The sequence below is a fragment of the Urocampus carinirostris genome, chromosome 5 (assembly GCF_059441175.1).
Source record: "Urocampus carinirostris isolate Australia breed hairy pipefish chromosome 5, RoL_Ucar_1.0, whole genome shotgun sequence".
Lineage (NCBI taxonomy): Eukaryota > Metazoa > Chordata > Actinopteri > Syngnathiformes > Syngnathidae > Urocampus > Urocampus carinirostris.
In genome coordinates, this window is record NC_142353.1 from 9,362,314 (window position 1) to 9,389,836 (window position 27,523).

The 27,523-nt window shown below is 38.0% G+C and overlaps 1 protein-coding gene across 1 annotated transcript in view; it reads left to right on the top strand.

The window, feature by feature from the left end:
* Positions 1 to 258: 258 nt before the first annotated feature.
* Positions 259 to 27,523, top strand: part of zdhhc8b (zDHHC palmitoyltransferase 8b) — a 92,034-nt gene continuing 64,769 nt past the window's right edge. Inside the window, exon 1 of the mRNA XM_088335586.1 lies at positions 259 to 552. Within this exon, the coding sequence (XP_088191712.1) occupies positions 449 to 552 (104 nt within the window). The 5' untranslated portion in view covers positions 259 to 448. The remainder of the gene's footprint in view (positions 553 to 27,523) is intronic.

Genomic DNA, 27,523 nt, shown 5'->3' on the forward strand with positions numbered 1-27,523 from the left:
GCTATTAAAAAAACTATCATAATACATTTTTAAAAATAATTGATTTAGTGCACAATGATGCATTTATATATGAAATATATAGTTAAAACAAAAACAAAAAACCAACAAAATGGAAACATCCGTTTGGGCACCGAACGAGCTGGCTCTTTTCAGAGAGTCGAGTCGAAAGAGCCGGTTCTCGAAAAAGAGCCGGAATTCCCATCACTATCACAGAGGTACTTGCGTGTAGGCTCCACCTTTTTCTAGCGGTCCAGTGACTTCACCAGTGGGTTGGATTGCAAGGGTGGGATTTCCAGGTTTTCACTCACTGAGCTCTCCCAGTCTCCAAGGATTTATGCACTTTCAACGCCTTCAGGGACTAAACTGATTTGCACAATACCGGACCCATTTTTTTCTATACATGCCTCTGCACCCGGGATAAAGAATTAAGGAATGTGGAAATTACAGAATGCCCGCCAGCGCTGGAAAAAGATTTAAAGCCACCAAATACATCCCGGTGTCCACAGCTGCCACTCTCCTCGTGGGATCGACTACTTTATTTTTCGTTTTCACGTAAGTTGCACGTCGCGATTTTCTTTCTGGCGAATGAATGTGTCTGCCCTGATTTGCACGCGTGGAGTTCAACGGGGCGGAAACGGATTTAGTCGAGTGTATAATTTGTCACTGTGGGTCATAGCGGCGCGCTTTCCATGTTGATATTGCAAAAGCTTCCGATGGCCGTTCAGACTTTGATATTTGTTGCAAAAGAGAAACTTATTATAGGGCCTGCAAGTTGACCAAGCGCCATTTATCACGAGTCCCGTTAGGGTTCCATACCTGTCAACCTCCACGGCTCCATGCCCTTACAAACTGTCGTATTTTCCCTTACAATATACAAAATAATCTTACACCATATTTTTTTCCAAACGTGTTTATTTATGTAGTTTAATATGTTATATTGTACATGTGTTTCGTTATATCATGTTAATGAACATTTTGTTGAGAGATCCTGAGTTGCTCGACATAAATGAGCTTTATTATAAAAAAGTTCAAAAATTAAGTAGCTTGGACGTTCACCGTAGAAGGAAAAAATCCATGCAAATATAATTAAGTAGAATAATACATTTTCTTATTCAAATTATGAATTGATTTTTTGCATTTAATTATTGTTGGTAATATACTGATTAAAGGAATAACCACAAACCTGTGTTTTTTCATTTTCTCATTTTATACTTCCTTTTTTTCTTAACTTCTTTATACAACATAATAATTCGTAATGTAATGCATTAAAGCAAGTGAGCCGTTTGAGAGCCGGCTCTCTTTAATGAGTTGAGCCGAAAAAAGCCGGTTCCCTAAAAAGAGACGGACTTCCTTTCACTACATCAAACCACTCGCTTCGTTTGCAATGGAAAAAAAACGATACAGAGATAGAGGCTACCGAGGCGAACTCGTTTGACTTGATTGATTTGCCGTTTCGTGATAGTCTGTATACCGGATGGTACCCATAATTGACAAATTTGCGTTTTTCCGTACAGATTTCCTCGTACTCTTCTTAAAATGCATAATAAACGTACTTTGTACGGCAAAACTGTACAGGTTGATAGGTATGGGGTTCATACGGTGCTCGAAATCCTTGTACATGCCTGAATTGTAATGTTGTATTGTTAGGGATCGAAAAGTGCTTAAATTTTGGGGGACGTGTTTGTAAATGCTTGAAATTGCTACCATATTTCTCAACAAGTCTGCTTAAAATGACGCAGACACCGCTCTCTGGTGGCCTTGCTCTGCCGTTGCATTTTTTGCTTCTCTTGTCATTACCAACAGCTGACATTAGTTTTTATAGCTTTGTAATATGAAGCGTCATTGCCCCCTACAGGTATCGCCCAAGAGGACAAGTGCACGCCACACCTAAACAGGGCACTATAAAATCTGTATTTGTACTATGGGCCATGCAAAAAAAATTAAGGTAGTGTTCCCATTGGTAAATTAAAATGGCTAGAACTTCCTGCAATTGAAAATGTAAGCTACATATTTTTACTCAAACAACTATATGGGGAGACATTTGTCTCAAAAACAAATATATTTGCGATTTATTTAAGATAGAAAAATCCAATGTTTTGATCAATGTAACTGTAAGATTTAAAAAAAGCATATGTAAATCGCAGATATACAGTATTTTCGGCGCTACAAAATACTTTATTCACACCGGAGATGTCACATTAAAGTCACATATTTAGAAAGGTTTGTATAGTAACAGTCATACCTATTGGATCCGTTCCGTTGATTGATCTAATCCAGCCAACCAGAACATTTTGATTATTTCAAATAAAGAAATGAGTCACTAGGTCATTTCTATCCAAAGTTATGATTTTGTTTTTTAAAGTGCAAACCAATTGCTCCCTCTGTCCACTACAGGGTAGTATTGGCAGGCCCAGCCGAGAACGTAGTTTGATGTGATGGAGTCTAATGTTAATGGCCATGCACTGCTAAAACTTTCATTTTCTATTTCTTTTGTATTTATTCCCAACCAATACGACAATTAAGGCCAAAATGGTATATTTTCTCATAACTCTCATGTGAGTTTGTATATTGTGGTGTGTTGGTTCAGGTGTAAAACTGCATTCCCTATTGTTTGTGAATGAATGTGTGGTGCTGGAAAAAAAAGCCATGGAGGATAGACTACTAAAGTAGCTGAATGATATCGCATAATACTGAAAAAATACAGTACAATAAGCTAAAAGGTTCAAGTTGATATCTTTGTTACATATCGGGTATTCTGAAATTCCTTCCTAGCCATCAAGATGTCCTACCAATGCCTACTTCACATGAGCACAACGCTCCCGGGAAATATGCAATTTCTCGTCCTACCTCTTATACATGCCTTTGAAAGCGGTGATAAAAGTACTTACGATTTTTGTTTTATATTAGCATAGTCTTATTTGACTATTTTAGTAATCCCACACACTGTTTTCTACCTCGACAGGGTGTAACGTTTCGAACAGATTTGGCTGTCGGATCAGCCTACAGCAGGACAGGGCAGGGCGTTTCGGCAGAATGCTGGCCTGCCTCAGAACCGAAAGTCTGGATGCGGCCCCAAAGCCAAACTGAGTTTGACGTCCCTGTTTTGCTAAGGTCTTGCTCATTTGGTCTTCCAAGTTTCTGAAACGGTGTACAATGAGACGAGCACCTTTTTAAAGATGAAGAGAGGTTATGAGTTGATTTCAGTGTCGGGCCCATCTGTGAAAAACAGTAATTACTTACAGTTACTAGTTACTTCACTTAAAAAAGTAATTCCCTTACCCCCCTGATTCATGGTTCACATGGACATTTTGGTGTCCTGGGTCGTCAGGGCACCACTTCCTGTGCTGTGTCTTGGGCAAGTACAGCCTCGTGGCGCCCATATTTATCTAGGCCTTTTTTGGGGATAGGGGTTTCCTTCTCCACATGAAACAAATAGTACTCGTGTCCATGGCTATTAGTAGCAGGAGAAGCTTCCTAATCTGATTCAGATAGAGCACTTTTATCATCTGGTCGCCGTTGTTTTTCTGTGTAATTCGTCATACGAATATTCAGACGAGCATGATCTTGGCATTGACGGGCAGTAAAAAAAATGATTTATATGACCAAGCCTCCTTCATAAAAACAATGTTTGCTTAAACAGGGTTCCCGCAAAACCTTGAAAAGTCTTTTAATTATTCTAAAAATAAGGCTTTAATTGGCATTAAAATGTCTTGAATCTGATACCCGAGAGTCTAAAAAATGTAAACTTGCAATAAGATTTAAATTTGTTTGAACCAAATATATTTAGTAACATTTATCAATTGTCTCTGAAATAATTCAATGATTTTACTTTTGTGGCAACAAGGCGTGACCACAAAAACGGAGCCATCAAAACTGTGATGTGGTTTCAGTCAGGCCTTTCAGAGCAGACGGATGTTTTAGGTCTACCTACGATACACATGGCAACTTTGGACAAAGACGTTTACTTTGGACCGTGGGATAGTGCCAATTTCATGAAGTGGCTGTTCGACAAACGTTTTTTGCCATGGCTAAAAGCTGTGCCAGTTAATGTTTACACGTCTCTTGTGCAAGAAATATTTGTGTTTTTCAGTTTTGTTTTTTTTTTAGTTTTTTTTTTTTTTTTTCCAACTTGGTCTTAAATTTGATATTAAGATGTAGAAACCCTGTTTTACAGCCACTACTTTACTGGCACCCGAAAGGAGCATGCTACTCTGAAAGCAACTATCTAGTTACACCATATATACTCGCATTGAAGCCGACTCCCTAAGACTGCTTTAAAATAGCCACACATTTAAAGAAGTAAAATGAAATGAAATGATCTGCATTTTTATAGTGCTTTTCAAGTCAATGACTTCCAAAAGCGCTTTACAGTGTGCTTCACATTTCTCAATAGCGGCCTTGTATTGCAGCCATGTAACCTGCTTGTCAGGGGTATTAGGGGTTCAGTGTCTTACCCAAGGACACTTCGACATGTAACATGGACAAGCCGGGATTTGAACTGGGATCCCTTGATCCCAAGACGAGCGCTCTACCTTCTGAGCTACTGCCGCCCCTAAAGAAGTCACCGTGTACACTAACCTGTGACAGGGGTGAACCCTTCATATTTCCCTGCTTGTGCAATATTGAGAGCTTACAAATGAACACATAGCCAAGAAAATTCATATACATTTTGCCTACGGGTTTCAGACCATCTGAAGATTTTCTTCTCCATTTTTGGGACTTTCCAAGACATTTTGTTTTCTTCTCCAGGCATTGTGTATTACAAAAAACAATTTAAAAATAAGAATCCTGTATATGCCACGCCCACTTCCCCGCACTGCCTACAATTCGCTACAGGTGATTTACAAACAAATATGCGCATATAGACTGACCCCCTGATTTTAGTATTTGCTTTTATAGTTGTATATACAACTTGGATACGAGTAGGGAGAATAGCTCCATGAGGAGGAATTTAGTGTTCTTGTGTTTAGGACAGTGCCACCGTAACTATGTTCAATTGTACTTGGTTGGTAAATTTAAGCATGCTCACCCTTCTTCTTCATTGCTGTCGAATTAAGGCTTGTATGTTACGTCACGAGCAAAGGAGGAAGTTAGTGTCAGAGGATGTTGTAATCCGAGATCTGCTTTCAGTAACGCACCATGATCTTACAACAAATGAGTTACAAAATTGTATTAGTAACGCATTACAGTACTCGTTATCGAGAAAAGTAATTGCGTTTCAGGAACATGTTCCTTTTGTAGCCTATTAATCCCAACATTGGTTGATTTAGAATTGGGTATGTAACAATATTTATTTTTATATAAATATCATAATATAAATCTGAAAATATCATCACAATCACATTATTATATTGACCTCACAATGCTGCATAAAAGTTTATTACGGTATATTATATTTTCCAAAAGGCTTATTTCGCATAAAGTAATTGTAGTGCGGAATATTTGGCCATATCCTGTTAAAATGTCATGTGCACAGTAAAACAGAGTGTCATGGTCTCTATGTTTGTCATTTTAAACCAAAGCTTTTTTAAATATAAAAATGTCGGAAACTATTAGTATGACTTTATCATGGCTATCATTACAGCACAGTGGCCAAAACAAAATTCCCAAGTAAAATTTAGATCAGCTGACGAACTAACCATTACACCTGCTACACAAATTTTAAAATCAGTCGTTGTAGGAACATTGTGCATGGAATGCATTTTTTGTATCAAAGTTTAAACACGTTCTTTAAAATCAATTCAAATTCCAATTTTCTAGAATGACTGGGCGGGGGGACTAGACATGCAACATCCATTGCAACCTGGTCATCCTGAAAGGGGGATTACCTCATGTGCGGCCCCTTCTCGAGGTTTTATCATTTTCCTCATGCTGAGGTTTGAGTTTTCCCTTGCTTGTTGGTTTTAGATCAGGGGATGGTGTAATAATCATCTGTAGTTTGTACTAGTCTGTGGTATGTACAGCCCTTTGAGACTTCTTGTGATTAAGTGGCTATACAAACAAAAATGACTTGACATTGTGGGCAAAATCACCTTGTTTTACCGTGTTGGATTAGTTTAAACGTTATTCAATATTATCCAAAAAGCCATTAAGTTATCATCCAATCAATTGCATGCATGACGATTATTCGTAGCGCCATTTTCACATGTGAATTTAATTAGACATTAACATTTCTACAGAATAATGTTGTTTAACAACAGCTTTTGTCATTGCAATTGTACTCGAATAACTAATCTTTCGTTGATTGCATTGTTTGTTGGACACACTTGATCGTCTCCCCTGCGGTTCTTCTGAGGTTAATTCTTGAGTGCGAGGCAAGCATATGGTGTTTGTCGCTTGTGCCGGTAGCTTTGACTGCAGCCTTAAAAGAAAATCCAAGTGGAAAGTTGCCTTTGCATATACAAACAGACTCATTTGCAAACTTATGTGAGCCAAATTTGCTGTAATAGGTATTTGAATAGAAAATCAGGGAATACTGTGTGCGCTGAACAGCAACATTATTGAAGAGTTTCAGAATTGCGGTGCTCACTTAATTGTCTGCAGAGGTTCATTCCACAGCAGATGGTTCGAGGGTGCGGATTAAGACTTTACTCGTTTACTCGGTTGTTCCTTCGTTTTGCAGTTAAAGGGCCAGAGGATTGATTTGAGCATAATGGAACACCCTGGGGAGCAGTACGCATCCAAACTAGGCCATGTCCTACTATTGTCAAACACACATAAGAGTCCATTATGTTCATCCCAGACTATTCGCGTCTTCAAAAAGGTTTGTCCTCACTGTCAAAGTGAAAGTTCAGTATTTGATTTAATATTACGCACAGTCAGTGGCAGGCTGTGTATTTCACACCTACACCTTCAATAGTGTCACGTCTGATCAGTCCAACCCAGATAACTACATTATGGCTATGAAACATTTACTGCACTTACAGCTGCAACACATAGAGACGCTGCCCGACCCACAACGAGTTAGGTTCCGGACGATTGTTTGTAAGTTGCTTCAGTGCTATATTTTGTATGTCTACGGTTTATATGTATGTTTAAGGCTTGTATAAGTAACTTGTATTGTTTTTTACAAAAAAAAAAACATAACAAATAATAATAAAATAATATGCTCTATAAAGATAAATAAAGTGAGCTTTTACTTATTTTCGGGACAAAAAAAACCGTTCTGACTATTTTCTCAAACGAATCTAGCTTTCTTATTCCACTTTGGTTTCAAAAGAAACGGCTAACCTCTTCCTTACACTTTACACCAACCATATTGAATGGATGCACGAGATATTAAACAATAGAAACGTCAAAGTTCTAGCGATACAGTAGCGATACAGTACACGTTATGATTACACACGAACCAGGAAGTAGAAGCCGGATTTATTCTTCGGTGTGGATGCTGGGTGACCTCTCACAGTGTCACACGGCGGAAAGAAGCATTACAGTACTGTCCTCTACTCGGAGAAAGGTGCACACAATACAAAATCTTGATTCACAGCAATGTCAGGATATTTTTCGACATCTCGAAAAACATGATCGTATCTGGCGAAATACTTAAGTCGAATGTTCGTAAGTCGGGGACAGCTGTACTGTATTAAAAAGCATTCATATTAACCTCATTGCAGTATTATTTAGGGAGATGCCCACATTTCATTTTTATTTGTGAACAAAATCCATCATCCTTTGTTTCCTTGAAGATTTGAATTACTCTGTTGTACAGATTTTCCGTGTGTTTTAATACCATCAAGAAGTACATTTCTATTGCCATCAAAGCCAATGCTGAAAGTCAAACTTGTCCTGTCGTATATCTGGCATAAGTTTTTATTCGATTAGGGCTGTAAAAGTCAGTTCGATGGAAGTAGTGCACATGGGTTTTTTTTCTTCACGGTTTAGTTGTGATACTCTCGTGACCGCCCCCGAGCCAATCATAGTTTATGAAACGGCTGACGTTCCCCAAGGCCCGCTAGCAGGCGGTGACTAGCAAAATCGGAATATGATTGGCTAAACTAACAGCTTCATTCGAACACTGATGTTATGCTATCAGGACGTCAGAATTGTTTTTGAAGGCCTCCAGGTAGACTTCTAAGCCTGGCAACAAGTATTGGCTGTAATGTGATTGGTTAAATGCTTAAATATGAAAGCATTATTAGAAAAAATTAATTAACATCTCATGATTCTGTTTTTTCTTGGCCAGCACAGAAGGCCTTGCAGGCCCTGACTGCCCACCATTGTCCACATTGTTACACGTGCCAACAGACTGCTTGTTGCCATGCTGTCAATGGTGTCAGTACATTTGGCTTTCTAACAGCCTGTGTTGGCAGCTGAGATTAAAATTACAACACATTAGATCAGATTAAGTTATTTTTAATGCCACAGCACGACAACCTAAAGTCTTGGAGGGCTGTCAATAAATTAAGCTTTTTGTTGTGGATTAGTTGGGATAATATTTACCAGGGTTAATATCCATTCCCTGTATAACAAGCTTGTGTTCAATAGGAAAAATTGGGCTATACTTAGCATTTATGACTATACTTGTTCAATTTAGTGTAAAACTCACTCGAATGTTTATTTGCAGGTTCAAAACACCACATTTAAGGGCACATAGGGTTAGATAAATGACAACTAGAAATTCATCATCCATAAATAACCTTTGTTCAGCACTTGTTGTAGTTGTGTTTGTGAATAATGAGAACAGTGGTGAGTGTTGTTGGCATGCGGTACTGGTCCATCTCCAGACTGAGAGCAGAGATTTGTGTGAGCAGTCCTGACAGAAATCTAATCTTCAGCTTCCACATCTGTTTCCTCCTTTTCATCGCACATCCATTCAGTCCCACTCCATTCAGATCCTACAGAAAGCATTGTTTGCCTCTGAAGCTCTTGCGGAGTTTTAATCTTTAGGTATATCCGGCAGGGTAGTTGATGGACTGCAGAGTGGCAGGAATGAGTAGACTAAACTGTGTGGTTAACTTGCTATGTAAAATGATTTTTATTGATACTGATCATTCTTTTTCGAGTGTGGGTTTTAGTCTTCTTTGCTGTTCACCACTTTGTTTTTCATTTTTAGATGAGAAATTATTTATGGGGTTCCTTATTTGAAACATATGTTTGCTGTGAAAGGTTTTAGAAACTTTTTTTTGAGTCTGTGTTTTAAAAGTCTTTTAATAGCCATAATTTATTTAAATGATCCCCATAAGTTTAAAAAATAACAGTCGTGAGGTGCACCTAAAAGTCGCAGTTTTGTGCTTTCCTTTAATGGTAATATTATTACTTTTCTCACTGCTTCCCCTGACAAGTAGTTTGATGCATAGACTTTCTGTCTGTGACCAAGGATTTAGTACTCTTTAAGCAAGCAGGACAACATACCCACAGAAGTATGCATTTGACACATAGTAACCAAATCGATGTTTTAATCAAACTTTCTACATCCTCCCAAAAACGATACATCAACATTCAAATGCTGCTCAATGTCCAACTTTAAAATGCAGAAAGAAACACCGACACTATGGAACACAAAACCATTCATTCATTCAACTTCCAGCCGTTTATCTTCACGAGGGTCACAAGGATGACTTTGGGCAGTGGGCAGACGACAACATGGACTGGTTGTCAGCCAATCGCAGGGCACAAACATAAAACCATAGTATTCGATTGAATACAGTAACAATGCAATCAAAAACAACCATCACTTGAGAGAAATTACTGCTATAGAGTGAAAATCATTCGTGGAATAAAAACCATGCTAAACGAGGAACACAATGAGTACATCAGCAAAAAATGACTAACTCATTCCATTGCATCCCTGTTAAAATGCATCATACAATCCTAGAAAATCAAGGGCAGTGACTGACTTCATGACTAGAAGTAGGGAAGTACACACAACATAATTCTCAATAAATTGATAAAGATAAATACAATTAGACAATAAAACACTACTACCTCAAAGCCTTTGCGTTATCATTAACTGAAGGTAGCTTAGGAAGCGTTTGTTTATTGTTTCTAAGGTTGAGCAAAAAGTCTGCATTAAAGTTGACATTTTAATAGATGTTTTCTTCCGGTATTATTTGTAAGTTAGTACAATTTTATCAATTGATTTTTTAAAATGTTGTTGCATGGCATTTATGGTTTTCAAAAGTGATAAAAGGTGCATTGTCAGTCTATAGTAGTATTTACCTGGAGGAATTGATCAAATAAAATATGTTTTTACTGTAAAGATCATGAACGCACATTTATGCCAGGTTTGAAAACAATACAAACTCATTGCTTTTGGATTTCACATGCACATCATTTGAATTCGCATCGCACGAACCATGGGCACATGCGCACACACATGGCTGCCATTATTATTCATGTTTTTGTGTCTCACATTCTAATACTGAACGAAGGTGGTGCTGTATTTTGGTTGGTCGATATCAGTGTTTTCTGATGTTGCAACCCTTGATGGGATGCTATTGTTGGGCTTCATCTTCTTCAGATTAGATAGCATTGTAATTTCCTCTGGACCTCAATTTTCAGCAGCTTGTGGTTCGGTCTAGTGCAGGGGTCGGGAACCTATGGCTCGCGAGCCATATATGGCTCTTTCTATGAATATCTATGGCTCAGAGACAAATTTGATTGCATGCAAAATTTCTCCATCCTGTTCGAAACTTGAGTAGTTCGTCCTATTCAGGTACACGCAAAGCCAATCCAGAACTAAGTCTTACGGCGTTACTTCGCAGTATATATAGGGCACGTTTTTCACTACAATTTACAGTCAAGGTGTCACACAAAAAAGGTGGGAAAAAAACTTGTTTTGGCTGTACAACGCTAAAGAATCCTTTATATAAAAGTTCACTATATAATCTGTGTTCAGTGTTCAGATACCTTATGATGAATCCACAGAACACACTGTAAATACGCCAAAACACCGGAAGAGAACTTAGTCTTTTGATTGGGTGAGTGGGAGGGATGGGTGGAGCCATGCAAAAAACGCAAGCACTCCCTCCCATCTCTCGCCCTACGCCATCTGCGCCAAAAGTGAGCTCATCAGGCTCCCTATTTGCAGAATGTTGTGACGTTTTTACACAATAACAGCTTGCATCTGGTTTTGAAACCAATATGTATGAAAAAAAGGGTCAAAAGGAGTTTAACCGATCTTGAATAATTGCAAGAAAGAGACAAGTTTAAAGTGGTGTGTTTGTTGATTTTGGGACAGGGGCTCTGGCATTATTCTCTTTTCATAATTTTTATCAAATCATCAAAAATAAATGTGCTGAAGACTAAGCTTTTGTCTGGAGTGCGGGTTTAGCAATTTTGTAAATTTGTCTCATAATATATGGTGTGGCTCTTTCCCAAAATAAAATTAATATTTTTTGCTTTTATGCCTCTTTGAGTCAAAAAGGTTCCCGACCCCTGGTCTAGTGTATAAAGAGCATACTCCCCACGAGAGTTTAGCCTCAATGTGTCACACCAACAGACCCCATTTTGCCTGTACTTCGCTAAGGAATCTTTTACATGGGAGCTCTTTAAACAATTTAGGTTCACTGTTGAGACACTTTATGATGAAAACCCACAGAAGCAACTATAAATACCCGTTAATGCCAGCCAAGCACACAACAATTTGATTGGGTGAGCATTAGGTGTTAACGCAATTCTCTCTTCCCAGCGCCGTCTGCACCGAAACTAAATATGTCAGTATCCTCGTTTGCAGAACTTTGTGTCATTTTTACAAAATAATTCAGCTTGCACCTTGTTTTGAAACCAATAGTTGTGAAAAAAATGAAGGTCAAAATGAGCCTCAACCTTCTAAAGTAATTGAAAGAGGGAGGCAAGATTAAAGTGGTATATTTATTGATATGGGACAAGGCTCTGGCATTATTCTTACTTCATAAATTTGATCAAATCATCTGAAGTCACACAGTAAAACAAAACACGTTGAAAATTAGATTTTGTCTGGAGAGCGGGTTTGGCAGTTTTGCTGAAACTTGTCTTAAACTATATGGTAAGGCTCTCAAAATATTTTGGTATTATGACTCTTTGGGTCAAAAATGTTCCCGACCCCTCTTTTAAGGGAAAATTTTATAACGGGGTAAAGGGTCAACTCGACTTCCTTATGTTTTCTCAAGCAACTAGGTTCTTTGTCTCAGTGGGCTCTTTCTCATTGTACAATTTATTGCTACCTTCACTAAATATTGCCTCATGAAACACAAAGTAGATCCATGTGGAGTTTGTCCATGTGGTGGTTGAAAATTGCAGGAAAGTCCGGCGAGGTGCTTTGTCCTCCCCTGCAAGTTTAAAAACATGGGCCACCTGGAAAGTGTCTTGCCGGTTTTAACATGTGGAAATCATTTAAACTCCCAACCGCTCCCTCTATATGGTTTGCCTCCACCCTGCTTCCCTTTTTGCACCAAGAGCCTGCAGTAGTGGCTCTACAGCTTAACACTCCCTGCGGGAAGCCCCCCAGAGTGGGCCGAGCAAAGAGAAATATAGTCTAGTTTAGCTTTTTTTTAACATTTTCCTTTTTTACTTGCTGAACAATTTCTCATTATTGTGTATTAGGCTAAAGACTATCAAAAAAATAGAATAAGAACATTAATAGACCAGGAAAAATCAACATTTGATTACATTTATTTAAGACCAGAGTAACTTTTGATGAGGTCAGGGATGTCTAACTTTATGTGGTCCAGGCTTTCTGTTCTCATGCGGGCCTGATCTGTAATAGAATGTTACTTAAAATGTTTACCTTGCCGTAGTTTTTCAGTATTATGCATTATTATTCAGCCTACTTTAGTAGCCTACCCTACTTGTAATAATCATAGATGACAAGGGGATTTTGTTAAGCATAACACATTTACACATTTAAGTTTGGCATTGAACTTGTGAACTGGTTTATTTTAACAGTTGCACGAAAGCAGTTTTACTCCCCAACCAACTCAAGTGGGAGCTATGAACAAAATATGTTTTTTGCCCGAATTGTCAGACGTGTTCTTAATTGATTAAAAATAAATACAAAATAAAAGTTTTATCAGTTAATGGGCAATAAAATTGGACTACATCATATTAAACTATTAGGCCAGGCCTTCTAAAGCTAAGAGTATATTTTTATTATTGCCTTTAGCAGGAGCATTTGATTTGTATTTTTCATAAAAATCTAAACTTTTGATTAAAGTTAACTAGAGACTCGCTTCTTTTTTGACATAGTTAGAAATTTATGGTGGGCCAGATCAAATCATCCAACAACGGGCTGGATGCATGGATTAGGTCAGGGGTGTCAAACTCATTTTAACTCGGGGGCCACACAATAGAACAAACATTCTGTCAGGGGCCGTACTAGTAGATTAAAGAGAAAGAAAAAGAGATAAAGAAATAAAAGAAAGAAGGAAGGGGAAAAGGAGAAAGGGCGGGACAAAGAAAGAAAGAGAGAGAGGGAGAAAGTGTGAGAAACAAAAGATAAAAAGTCGTGAGAGAGGGGGAAAAGAAAGGGAGAGGAAGAAAGAAATCCAAAGAGAAATAGAAAGACAGAAGGAGAGAAAAGAGAAAAGAAAACGCAAAGGGTATGAAGAGAGAAGGAGAAAAGAGAGAAAAGGAAAAAAGGAAGTTAGAGCAAAAGACACAGAGAGAGAAAGAGACAAAGAGCAACAAAGGAAAAGAAAAAGAGAGACACAAAAAGAGAGAGAGGAGAGAGAGAGAGAGAGAGAAATACAAGTACAGTGTCTTTGTGAGAGGCACCTGGCTTTGACAACATCAAGTTGACATATTTCTACCTGCAGCTTGTTTTTCTCTTGCGCTTCTCTGAGTGTTGTCTCGCGGGCCGGATTCAATCCCTTAGCGGGCCTGATCTGGCCCGCGGGCCGCCTGTTTTACACCTGTGGATTAGGTGGAACCTAGTAGGTATTGGGATATGACAGAGTAATATCTGTAACAGCAAGTAGCAATATACCACTTAAAATATTGTTGTTGCTGGGAACTTAATAATCATGAGCTGTAATGCCCACAACAAATTACGATGTACTAACATCGCCTCAAACTGTAACACACACTGTTTAAAAAAAGGAAATTGGGAGAAAATGAATCATCCCTATTGTGAAGCATTGTGGCATTTTGGTCCTCCCTGAAGATAGCAGCTGAAAGATGTGGTGAGCACAATACATGGGTTGGAGTCATTCTCCTGTGTATTGTTTGTGTTACGATTTAAAGAAGAAAAGGAACTCAAGAGATCTGGTCAATTGCCTGGACAAAGTATCAAGCTGGTATAGGGTGGAAATCACCACAGAAAAAAACAAAAGTAATGACCAACAAACCCATCGGTATTACCACAAACAGCGCCAACCACCACCGACAGCAAGATCTTGTCACCAAATGGAAATTTCTTTGAGCTGTCATATCAGAAGAAGGATCAGAACCAGAAATCGTGATCAGGATTACTCAAACCACAGCCGCACTTGCCAGACTTAAAGCCATCTGGAGGGACAAGAACATAGCAGCGAAATCAAAGATCAGACTCATGGAAACACTTGGGTAGTTCCATCTTCCTCTACGCCTGCGAGACATGGACTCGCACAACAAAACTGCAAACGAAAATCTTAGCCATGGAGATGCGATGCTACAGGAAACTTCAGCTACTTGGCCCATGTGACGGACGAAACGTTTGGCAACACCATCAGAGGGCATATTGGACCCGACAAAGAACTGTTGTCATCTGTGCACGGACGGAAACTACCGTCGTATGGTCACGTCACAAGATTATCAGGACTAACAAAGATCATTCTCGTGGGCACAGTGCAAGAGAGCAGGAGGAGAGGAAAACCGAAAAAAAACTGGGCTGAAAAATGAAGTAATGCACTTTGCCACGACCTAGGAACAGGCTGGGGACCGTCAACAGTGGACAAGGCTGCAAGAGTTGCATCCTCATTGCTTGTCCTGACGATACCATGTGGTCAAGGGAACCGTGAACAATGATTTCAGAAAACAATTGGAAAAATGATCCAATATCACAAATGGTGGATCTTTAAGCTCATTTTTAAGGAGCAAATGCAACAAACATAATCCCCATTTTTCATAGTGCTCCATGAGCATGAAAAGCTTTTCCCACGACTTACAGGGAAATCGTGACCATCCAGCAACCTCATGTATTGATCTTTATCACATATCTCTGCTCTCAATTTCCACTCTGAGCCTGCGTGCCTTTTTCCTTTGGTTTGATTTGTGGTCTGCCAACGTCACTTTGTGTTCTTTAGATTTGATTCAAATGCTTTGGTGCACAAAAGTATGCAAAATGAGTTTTGACATCCCTGTTCTCAGGCATTTTGGCATTCTGGTTTTGGTTTAGCTTTAAATCCTACCTGTTGCTGGCATTCCTCTCTTTCCCTCCCAAACAAACCCAAAATAAATAAATGTCATTAACATGTTCTTACTATGGCATGTTAACACTCGGCTGATACATGCCTCAGGGTTTAGCGTGCCTTGCATAATTTAGCCCACTTTATGATAAGATTCAGGGTGCTCATCTGCCAATGCTTATAAGTACATCCCTCCTCACACTAATGTGATGCACACCAGCAACCGAGATGCTCATCCTAAGAATGCGTGCAGGATGTTATTAGTGAAGCTTTGTATCCTGAGACTCAGTTGGTTCTCCATGCTTATTGCAGGACATGTATTCCATTATTAAAATAGATTTTTTTTTTTGTTTTATTTGGAATTGTGAAATTTTGAAGTTAACATCAATTAGCTGTTGGAACCATTGTCTATCTTTGGGCAAATATTATTTCCAAAGAGAATCAATATGAAACTCATTTTAAAGCATGGCAATTAGTGGAATGTATTCACCATTATAAAAAATGAAAATTTCAAAAATGTAAATCTTGAAATCGAATGAAAGAATTTGAGTTTTTGTTGGCAATAATAATATTTTTAAGCTTTTGAACAGTTTACAAAATAATGGATTGGGTGATTCACAGGACATACATAATGTATACTGTAAATATATATTTGTGATAAAATATACTGGACCTTTTGCAGGACTTTAGTCTTTACTTATGTTTATTGATGACGTTGACTATGTATTGTCTGTTGATGCTCTTGAAACATCTATCGCAGCCTTCTGATCCTGGAAGGGGCATTACCTTGTCCCTAAGGTTTGTTTATTTTTTTTTAAAGCAGATGTTTTTTTGATATTTCCTTGCCCTCTAGTAGGTTTCATATCAGGGGTTCTTGTCATGGTGGAGCCCCTTGAAACTTTTTGTGATTAAGGGCTAAACAATAAATGTGACTACCCAGAACCAATAGCACATCTTTTGTCATTACCCGCTACGGGCAGAACACGTACGTCAGTGTAGATCAGTGATTTTCAACCACTGTGCCGCGGCACACTAGTGTACCGTGAGAGCTCGTCAAGTGTGCCGTGAGAAATTATCCAATGTCAATGTGTATATTGTAATTAAACATACTGTTCAGTGTCATTTTACAACTTTTTTGGTTAGTGGTGTGCCGCGAAATTTTTCCAATGTAAGGAAAACGTGCTCTGGCTCAAAAAAGGTTGAAAAACACTGGTATAGATGACAAACACGATCTAAAATTATCAATAGCAATTGTTAACAAGACATTGCTTGGAAAACCAAATCCCTCCCTATCTTCCTTTTGACTCCACCCATTTATGGTGTGATTCTCAATGGACAATACCAAATCTAGACGAATTTTGAGGATTTTTTTTTCCGTTTCTCTTTGTAATTTTGAAAGTTTGCTTTGTTGCAGTAAAAAAATTGCTCATGGTAACAGATTATTCCATTTTAAAAATGCAATTTGAGAATTCTTGATATTGGATTTCCATGTTAATTATGTTTTATGTTGTTACTTGGCTTGCCTAATTTCTGTGTAAAATTTACGGAATGATTGCAAAAAAATACTTATTCAACTGTTTTTTCACGCATACCAGATGACTTTTAAAACATTCCGACAGTCAAAAACATCACCTGTCATTTTGAAATTCAACAAGAGCAATTGCTGAAGTCTAGGCTGTAGGGCAACCATGACGTACCAGTAGAGTCAAGGCCCAAAGGAGTGCCAACTGAAGTGTTAGCTCAAATGTCACATTGTAGCGAGCACAGGAAAATGTCAAAATGTCAGCTCACCACTGGCATTGATGGACGATGGCTCGTTGTTGTGTCTATGGATGGCGGTAAAAAAGAACAAGCAGGGATGGACAGGGGTGCCAGGAATGTGAGAACAGCTGCACAACCTTTCATGTGACGTTGTTTGAGGTATCGTGGCAGCTGGAAGACGGAGGTCATGTCGATCTAGCACCTTCTCTTTTTAAAATCGGATAAGTTTACATGCATTAGGTCTATAGTATGAAAGGCCATTTGAGAGGTAAGTCATACTTGATCTCACATATACTATCATACTCTCACACATGCACAACTATACTCTCAGGTAGACACGGTCATACCCATGCACAAACACTACTATACTCTCTCATACACACAATTATACTCTCTTGCACATACTATTATACTCCCATACACACTACTGTATTCTATCCAACATACTACGATACTCTCATACGCACACTACTATGCTTGCAAACATATATTATTATACCTTCACACACATACTACTATAGCCCTACACATAGACTACTATAGACTCTCTCTCTCTCTCTCACACACACACACTCTATTGCAATTGCTAATAATATGGGTTTTTTCACACCTTGTGTGATGATCACCTCACTTCTGTTTTGTTTTACTCTGGGTACTTTTGTTAACCAAGGCGATAAACACTGATCTGTGTGTATATGTTGTACATTTTAATGTCAAATGGAAATTGCTCCAGGTATTGTAGTATGTGCAAGAGAGTGTAGTAGTTTGTATAAGCGTGTGTATTTATAGTATATGTAACCCTAGTGTTTGTGGACAGGTATGGTTGCGTCTGTATGCGAATATAATTGTGTATGTGTTTGAGTGTATAGGGGTATGTGTGAGAGAGAACAGTAGTGTGTGTCAGAAAGTATACTACTGTGTATATGAGAGTATAGTAGTTTGTGTGAGTGTGTTACTTTAGTGTTTGAGTATGGATATGACTGTGTCTGTTTGAGGGCATAGTTGTGCATGGGTGAGAGTATGTTCTTATATGCGAGAGCACGTATGATTTACATCTCATACTATAGTGCACTGCAGAAACGAAAAACCAAAAAAGTTCATTCAAGCTAATTTGAGTCAAAGAACACCACCTTTTGCATGGTCATATATAGTTTTTATTTAAGTAAAATTGCTCAAATTTGATAAGAAACAAAAGTTAAAAAACACTATGCATGCATATGCTGCTTCTCCCTAAAGTGCTCAATATATATATATATATATTGTCAGGTTTAACCCAACAGATGTACAAAACCTATATACAAAAAAGACACAAAGAATCGTGAGTATAACTTACTTGCAAGTGAGAAATATCCATAGTCTACCCATTGGCAGTCTACTGGATACTCTGAAAATGTATATTTCTCCTTGCCCTTTTATTGAATCAACACCTGTTTAAACTTACAACAACGTTTTATTTATAGCAAACAAAAACTAGGTGGGCCTGCGGTCAGAGAGGTCCTTTATCTTGCCGCAGGTAAAGGTTCATCCTTTGTCCTCCTTCTTCAAACACAAACAAGAAAGGCACATTGTATACAAAGAAAATATTGCAACAGTAGAATAAAATATTTACAGTTTAAATCTAACATTTCCCTCCTGTTTATTCACTTTGCACTATTTCTCTTTGTCATCCATAACTTCTTCTCTCGATTTTCAGTTACAGAATCATGTTATAGTACTCATGTTACACTTAGAGGTTAAACTTTGTCGTCTGATTCACCGTAGTCAAAAACTTCTGAAAAAAGATCTGGAAAATGTAAGGAAGCATCACCGTCATCACTGTCTTTCTGAGCTTCGTGGATGAATTTGCGTAGGCACGGGGTTCTTTGGGCACGGTCGGCAATGACGGACAAGTTCAAATTCAAATTATGTCACTCTTTGCACCAGGAATGTGCTTGTCCTCCACCCTTAGGGTAATGGCCTTGACAAAAATGGCATACTGGGTCCAGGGTTTGAGGTGGTGAATGGCGACTTTGGGGTCCGTATTATTATCCTTCGGAAGATCCACGTCCACCATGTGCCAGCTGTTGGAACCGCAGCCGTCCTGGCCGTCGAATTCGGTGATGTTCTGAGAAGGGGCCTCCTTGTAGTAGACCATAAAGCTGATAAGGCCTTTGTAATCCCGTGGATGGTAGCGCTCCCACATCAGGCGGATGGCATAGCTGGACGTGCTGTTGGACAAAATCCTGAGGACGTGGCTCTCACAACTGGCTCTTTCGCCGTTATTGCGAAAGTCGCCTTCCTGGGCCTTTTCCGTGACGCTGGTTTTCTCCCACATGGTGTGGATCTCAGACATGCAGAGTTTGGTATTGAGGCGGAAGAAGAGGCGTCCCGCACGGATGGTTAGGTTGTGCTGAGTCCAGTCCCAGAGGTTGTGAAGGTGCTGGATGTTGATGTCCAGATTGCCGGCGATGACGGTGCAGTCCTTGAGGGACTGAGCGGCGTTCACCGAGTCGATGACGGAGGTGAAGCAGATTTTGTCGCATAGGCTGTTGCAGGCGCTGCACAGCATCCGATTACTCTCGTTGGTGCGGACCCGGAGGGGCAGTCGGGCATGCACTCGCCCTCGTGGATGACGAAGTGAACGTCGCTGGGCAGGTGAACTTGTGAGCAAAGGTCCATGGTGATGCAGCGCCAGCCCTCGAACTTGAAAGTGCCGGGCGGGCAGTCGGGCACACAGCGGCCTTCGTGGTAATAATGCAGGCAGGCGGCGCATGCCGTGTCGCTGTTTGCGTGCGTGCAGCTGCCCAGACATTGGCGGTGGCAGCATTCGCCTTTTTTGGTGCAGGCGTGCTTGCAACGGCTGGGACACATTAATCGTTGACCATTCGCAGCAGCTCCACCAGGATGGAAAGTTATTTTTCCTTCCACACTGCAGCACGGTTGTATGCCGCAAACTTCCAGTGAGAGGTTTTGAAGTGACCCTGCAGCACCCTCCAGAGTTGCAGGGTTGGAGCTCTCAGCAAGGAGTGTCAAATATGGCTTCACCACTGCCGGGTGCAAAAGCATCTCAGCGCCCGTGGGGCTCTTGGAGAAACCTGGGGAACGCCATCCCAGTTGTCTTCCTGAGAGTCCTTTTACTTTTTCTTCTTCTCTTTTGCATATTAAGGTTTTCTTCAAATAACAATAAAAACGTTGCTATAATTGCTACTACCAATTCGCCTACCGCTACCATTCTACCTGTTAGCATTCTACCTGCAGATCTGCAATTCCTCCTAACACTTCCAGAGTTGTGGACAATCTTCACTGGTTTGAGACGACTGCAAACTATAATTGCAGCCCCCTTTGTAGCCAGACTTCCTCTGAAAGTTTTGTTGAGGAATAACAGCTCTCCAGTAGTTACCACAGTGCTATTACAATGACGCAACTAAGAACAATCAAAGCGTATGCTAAAATAGAAGCATTGAAACAGTTATTTTACTCATGCTTAATTATTTTCTTACAGTGTGTCAAATGAGCTCATGTGTTTTTCTGCAATATTTACTGCTTTTTATCAGAACCCAATCACCTGGTTCAACTAGTTGGCTTTCCTATGGAGACATAGAAAGTGTATCATCGTTATCATTACGATCCGCCAGTTGCTTCTGGTGCTGCAATATTTTTCTCATGTAATCAACCAGAGTACTTTCATCATCAGTTTCCCACATATTTTTAAATAATGGTAATCTGTAAGGTCTACCAAATAATACTTCATATGGTGTTAGCCCATTTGTACTGGTAATGTTAATATGCAGTTTTACTATTTCTAGACATTTAGTCCATGGTCTTTTGGTTTCTTCCATACACTTCCTAAGTCTGTTTTTTTATAGTTCCATTCTTTTTTTTTTTTTTTTCCAACCCTGCACTTTGTGGGTGATAAGCACAGTGATCTTTTAGGTCTATATGAAATGCTTATTTTAGTTAATTTTTTTTTGATTTACAAAATGTGAACCATTATCACTATAGATCTTTTCTGGAATCCCATAACATGGAATTATGTCTTGGCATAATGCTTTAGCTACTGTTAGCGCATCTGGGTGTTTTGTAGGAAAAAGCTCTATCCATTTTGAGAATGAACCTATTATCATTAAACATAACTTTTTCCCTTCACTATTGTTAAGTTCTATAAAGTCCATAAAAGGTGATTAATTACAGTTCTCTATCTTTGGAAACTGTCCTCTCTTTGGTCTTAGATTACCCTGAGCATTGTGCTTTGCACATATCAAACATGTTCTACAATTTTTTTATTTTATTATTATTATTTTTTTTAATAGGAGTTAAAACCATAGGTTTATCAATATCTGTTTTATCAATCCTACTATATCCCTCCTGTTGAGACATATCTTCCCTTGTCTCACTATTTCTGCCCATTTGTATAGATTTTTTGGTAGGATTGGTTTATCTTCTTGTCATTTACAGATTCCATCTTTTAGGTGTACTCCTTTTCTTTTCCAGAGTTCTTGCTCTGGTTTAGGCGATTGTTGTTGCATTTCTTGTAGTATTTTGTTTTTTAAGGCATTTTCTGTTAGACTTAGAACTGTTATTTCTCGTTGTGCAGCTTGTTTTGCTATTTTATCTGCAAATGCATTGCCCTTTGAAACTGGGTTTGTTTCTGGTGTGTGGGCCACACATTTACATATAGCTAACTGTTTTGGCAGCTGCACTGCTTGTAATAGTTCTGTTAGCAGTTTTGCATGTGTCACTGGTTTTCCTGTTGATGTTATCATACCTCTATTTTTCCAGTGTTGTGCAAACGTGTGAGTTGTTGCATAGGCATACTGGCTATCTGTGTATATTGTTGCTATTTTATCTTTCATAAGTTTGCAGGATTCTGAAAGGATCACTAATTCTGCAGCTTGAGCTGAACAATGTTGAGTTAATGCTTCTGCCTTTAATACTTTATCATGTGTTACTACAGCATAGCCTGTCCTCCTTTTTCTTGTTTCATCTTTCTTTCCTACGAAACAATACTTTCTCTGTTATTTTAGCCTCTTTTTCTTTTTGTTCAGGTTCTGTTTCCTTTTTTCTTTTAGTTAAATGGAAACATTATTATAATTTTTTTTTTCCCATGCAAATATACATTTTTTTTTTTAAATTTTCATGATCTGTCTCAAGATAATTAATCTGCTATTTTTAAATATCTATGATCTTACCTATTCAGGCTCAATCAGTTTCTCGTTATCTTCTGAAAACACTCCTTCCATAGAAATTGTTTCTTTTTAACTATAAGTCAGAATTTGTTACGTATTTATCAATCATTTGTTAATTGTAACATGCTTATACTTAAAAATTAAGCGTGGCTTATTTCACCTTCTCTTGAAAGACTTTTTATCAGTTGTCCTCCTAGGGGATCTTGTCCTTGGCGCTAAACTTATCAAAATTCCAAACCATCACACTGCCTAAACATCAAAAATCTCAAAAATGCCAAATGGAACTCAACGTCAAATCTTTTTTAATTGCCATTTCCTCTCTCTTCAATCATAATCAACTATCTTTTCTCATTGATTCAATATAAAACAACATATACTTGTCACTAATAAATTGCCTTATCAACTCGCATTGTATTATATTATATTATTATCATAATCTTCGGTTTGCAATAGTCTTTTCTCTTTGCAGCCCCTTAATATCCTTAGAGATTAAGAGCTATACAAATAAACATGACCTTATCTGAATTAATACTTGTGTGTCCTTTTTTTTCCTTTTAAGAACAAAGCACATTTCATTTAGAGATTAAAACAGAAAATTTAATTTCCAATCTCACGATTTCTTTTTCTGTGTTAATAAGTCGTTATTTTCAAACTCATTTCAAAATTTTGATTATTTGAAATGACTCAGATTTTCTGCTTTTAGTATGCAATATTATTTTTCTTTCCCTGGTTCTACTAATATGTCATCTACACAAGTTAATAGTTCGCTCTTATTTAGAGGCTCGAAACTTACTTGAGAGTAAATTCTTGGACTTTCACAATACCCTTGAGGTGTAGGTATATATTTTCCCTTTAAACGTAAATGCAAACCAAAATTGATTGTCTTTATGCATTGGTACTGAGAAGAATGCGTTTTTATATATACCACTGGGAAATACTTGGCCTTTGGTTTCAGTGAGTTCAATAGCGTGTGTGGATCTGCCACACACTGGGACCTCTGGATCACTGCGTTATTTACCGCTATCAAATCCTGAACCATTCTCCACCCTGAAGATGGGGGTGCCTTCTTTACAGGAAATATTGGTGTGTTTACGGGTGACTCAGCGTATTCTACTAGTACTCCCACCTTCTTTAAATCTTCTATTACTGGTTCTATTCCTTCCATTGCATCTGGTTTTAAAGGATATTGTTTTATTCTGGGCCGATGTTCTGTTTTGGGTCTTATTATTATAGGTTGTGCTACTTTTACTAGTCCTACATCTGTGGGTCCCTGGGACCATAGTTTATTAGGAATTTGTTTTAATAGTTCCTGCTGTTCCTTAGTAAAGTAAATGTGTCATTCCTTCTCTTTTTTTTTTCAGATGTACTCCTGAGTTTACTATTATAGTCCAGAATAATGACTTTCTGGATAGACCAGTATAATCGCTGAACCATGTGTTAAGGCCTGTTGCTACCCAATACCGTACATTTTCTCCTCTGTAATATTATTTGTGTATAAATATTGTGGTATTTCTTTCTTTTTCTTCTTCTAAAGCAAAACAACATATTATGTCCATGCTTATTAGCATTTAATTAGATATTCATCCCCTTGCAATATTTTTTTTTATATTTGTAGCTTTTCTATAAAAGTAATGTTATAAATGGTAAATGGTCTGCATTTATACAGCGCTTTTCAAGTCAACGAAGACCTCCAAAAGCACTCTATAATGTGCTTCACTCTCACCCATTTGCTTTTAGTCATCTAGACTCAACACAAGTCAATGTTGAAAAAGTAAAGTTATTTGTCCCAATTTATGGTATTACGGTTAGTCTCACTTAATTTTCAACCAATTATCTTTTTTGATATTTAATTAACTTTCCCATTTATGTTTCTCTTTCTTTTTTCTATGCTCATTTTCTTAATATTTATTTTCTTTTCCCTTTATAAGTTCTTTTACTTACTCTTATCTTTCTGTATTTGTAACTTCCCTACCTGTTCTGCCAACAATCCATTCTCAACATAACATTCCTTCCTTACACGCCCTCTCACAATAGCTTTTTAGCTCACCAGTTTAATGCGAAAATGACGTATAATCATCTCACTTAATTTTAATTTTTTCCTTCAAACCAATTAAATCTACTATTTTAGCTTCACTTATTTAATGTGAAAATCACATATATTGATGTGCAACAAGTTATATTACTCATTTGTATTCCACTCAATACATTTTTCCTCCATATTCATTGAAAATAAATTATTTATTAACGCTTTTTCAATACTTTTGTATAAAAATGCCTTTATCTCAAATTAATTTATTCCAATTCACTCAAATAGATTTTTTCTAGTCTTCCCAGTCCTTATTTTACCAATTTTTGTACTGAAAACAGCAATATTTTATCTTTTTCTGTATTATTCTGTCATTATCTTGAATTAACGCATCTAAAATAACTCAGTCATTTTTTTTCCTAAATTTCTCAGTTTTTAATTTATCAATTTTCAACTAAAAAATTCGGACCGCAAGAAAATCTCCAGAACCATCTGTGGCCCATGGTGCCTGTGTTAAACACCCTTATGGCGAACACCTATTCCTCAAAAAAAATTTACTTTTTCCAACTCCTTTAATCTGTTCTATCAATTCTTCTTAAATATCACTCTTTAAACAATCTCAGCTCTTTTGAAAACGTACTTTTTTTTTTAGCGTTTAGCTTTCTTTTTGACAAGTAAGACAGACAAACATATAACATAAGACATACACAGGGCCCAAACAATCAAACTTCTAATAAATTTAACAAAATTTGGTGACTTAGGTTTCTTATTTTCTCTCTATACAGTATGCTTTCTAAGTTTAAAACCTGTTCTTCAAATTTCTCATGGCGAGTTTTGAAAAGATATTCATCCTCTTCCTCATTTTTATCCTTTAGCTTTATCTCTATTTCAAATTTCATTTCAGGCTTTGGTCCTGGTTCCGGGCCTAGTCATGCACTCTGATAGTCTTGTGGGGAAGAGTTGCCTCCGCAATTTATAGCAATATGCCCTTCCTTCCCACAAGACCAACAGGTTCTAGGTTTATTGCTTGCACGTGATCCAAAACCTCTGCCTCTACCTCTAGATTGTTGAAAAAACACTGTGGTTCCTTCATCTTCTTGGTAGAAAATTGTTGATGGCTTCTTCTCCCCTTTCTTACTTTTGATCACTTTCTCAGCATGGAGGGCATGATTTATGTATTCTGCAAGTGTTCCTCCATTCATGCTTATATAGTGGCGATTTACCCATCCACTAATCTCTGGTAAGGAGCCTGAGTGCAATGCATTTTTTAATTGTTGTTTATAGGGGCCCTCGTCAGCTCCATCACCAGGTTCTAACCCACTATGTGCCCTAAACACCTTTTCCATTCTTACTCTGTATTCATCAAATGGCTCATCTGGTTTTTGTTTACATCTCCCTATTTCAGTGTAATTTGCTCTTTTCCTGTATTTAGTTCTGATTCTTTCTAGGAGAGGGGTCACCTGTTGTGTCAATTGTTTAGATTCGGGTGCAAGTATCACGGGAGGGTTAGCCTCATTAGTTGGAGAGTATGCTCCTTTTACGTGGAACCAATCTGGCCCTAATTGTGTCATCCAAACTTGCTGTACTTCCATTCCGTTTAGATGATAAGATCACCTTAGATTTTCTATCTGCGTTATGAATTCCTCTACATCCTCTCTCTCCTGTCTTGCTATTTTTATCCAGACTTGTGTCTGTTCATAACCTTCTTTTCTCATCTTATTATTTTTCTGTTTGCATTTGTTTCTTATTTTTTGTTGCAGTTCTCTAATGCCTGCTGTGGACAACTTCCCATTAAAATTATATTGTTTTATCCAGTAACATAGGGGTTCTATTGCTGAGGAATCTTCCTTTTCAATAACTTTCCAGTCTTTGCACGAAAAATCTTCTAAAAGCTTCTATTTTGCTTTACTTTGCCCCTTTCCCATTTTTAGAACTAAATTTGGACTCAGTGGTTTTTAATACCTAGTGTATTCTAACACTGAGTTTCTCTTTCAACAGGATGGTGATAAATAACCTTTTGTGGTAAAATTCACTTCTACCTTTTTCTTGCCTACATGCATCCACAAAGGCTCACCATTTATTCCCTGTTGCTTTGGTATAAAATACAATTACCTAGTGGTAATAGTATTTTCTTTCACACTCACTTTCACTCTTTTTGAAGAACAAAGAACTTCCCTTGAGTTCTTTTTAAACAGAGAGGAACCCTTGCCCTTTTACTTAGAGGAACCCTTGCCCTCTTAAAGAACTTCCCTTGAGTTCTTTTTGAAACGGAGAGGAACCCCTTTCCCTCTTACTTAAGACTGTGTCTTAAGTCTTACTGGCCACGTTTCTCTTTTACCTAATAGTGCCTAGGATTGTTAGGATTTATTTTCTTAACTCTGTTTTGAATTCTTCACACTCATACCCTTTTACTTTAGTCACATGCATTCCTTTTTAAAATAAAAGTTTTACTCACAATTCTCTGAGTCCTTGGACTTTCCGTCAACCTTCGGATCCCAACTTGTAAGGAAAAGGACCAGTCCCGAAAAGGGTCTTAATGCTGTGGCCACAGACTTGCCTGGATCTTTACTCACACGCTGGGATCGTCAGGTATCTTGGAATCCGGCTCGAAGGACCAAATAAATGTCAGGTTTAACCCAACAGATGTACAAAACCTATATACAAAAAAGACACAAAGAATCGTGAGTATAACTTACTTGCAAGTGAGAAATATCCATAGTCTACCCATTGGCAGTCTACTGGATACTCTGAAAATGTATATTTCTCCTTGCCCTTTTATTGAATCAACACCTGTTTAAACTTACAACAACGTTTTATTTATAGCAAACAAAAACTAGGTGGGCCTGCGGTCAGAGAGGTCCTTTATCTTGCCGCAGGTAAAGGTTCATCCTTTGTCCTCCTTCTTCAAACACAAACAAGAAAGGCACATTGTATACAAAGAAAATATTGCAACAGTAGAATAAAATATTTACAGTTTAAATCTAACATATATATATATATATATATATATATATTTAGCCCAACTCATACATAAATCGAAGCGTCTGCTTACATTCTCAGGGCTTCTTGTCATGTTATGTCAAGTTGTCAACCTTAACAAATGTGTCTGTCACAGGAGTGTGAGGTGTGTAAAATCTTTGTGATGCATAATTTATCATGGTCGCAGGTAAGATGAGACATGCTAGTGGAACATAATATCCTTACTGCTAATAATAAATGTACATATTCAAGTATAGTAACAAGCAATAGAATTGACAAAACAATTAGCA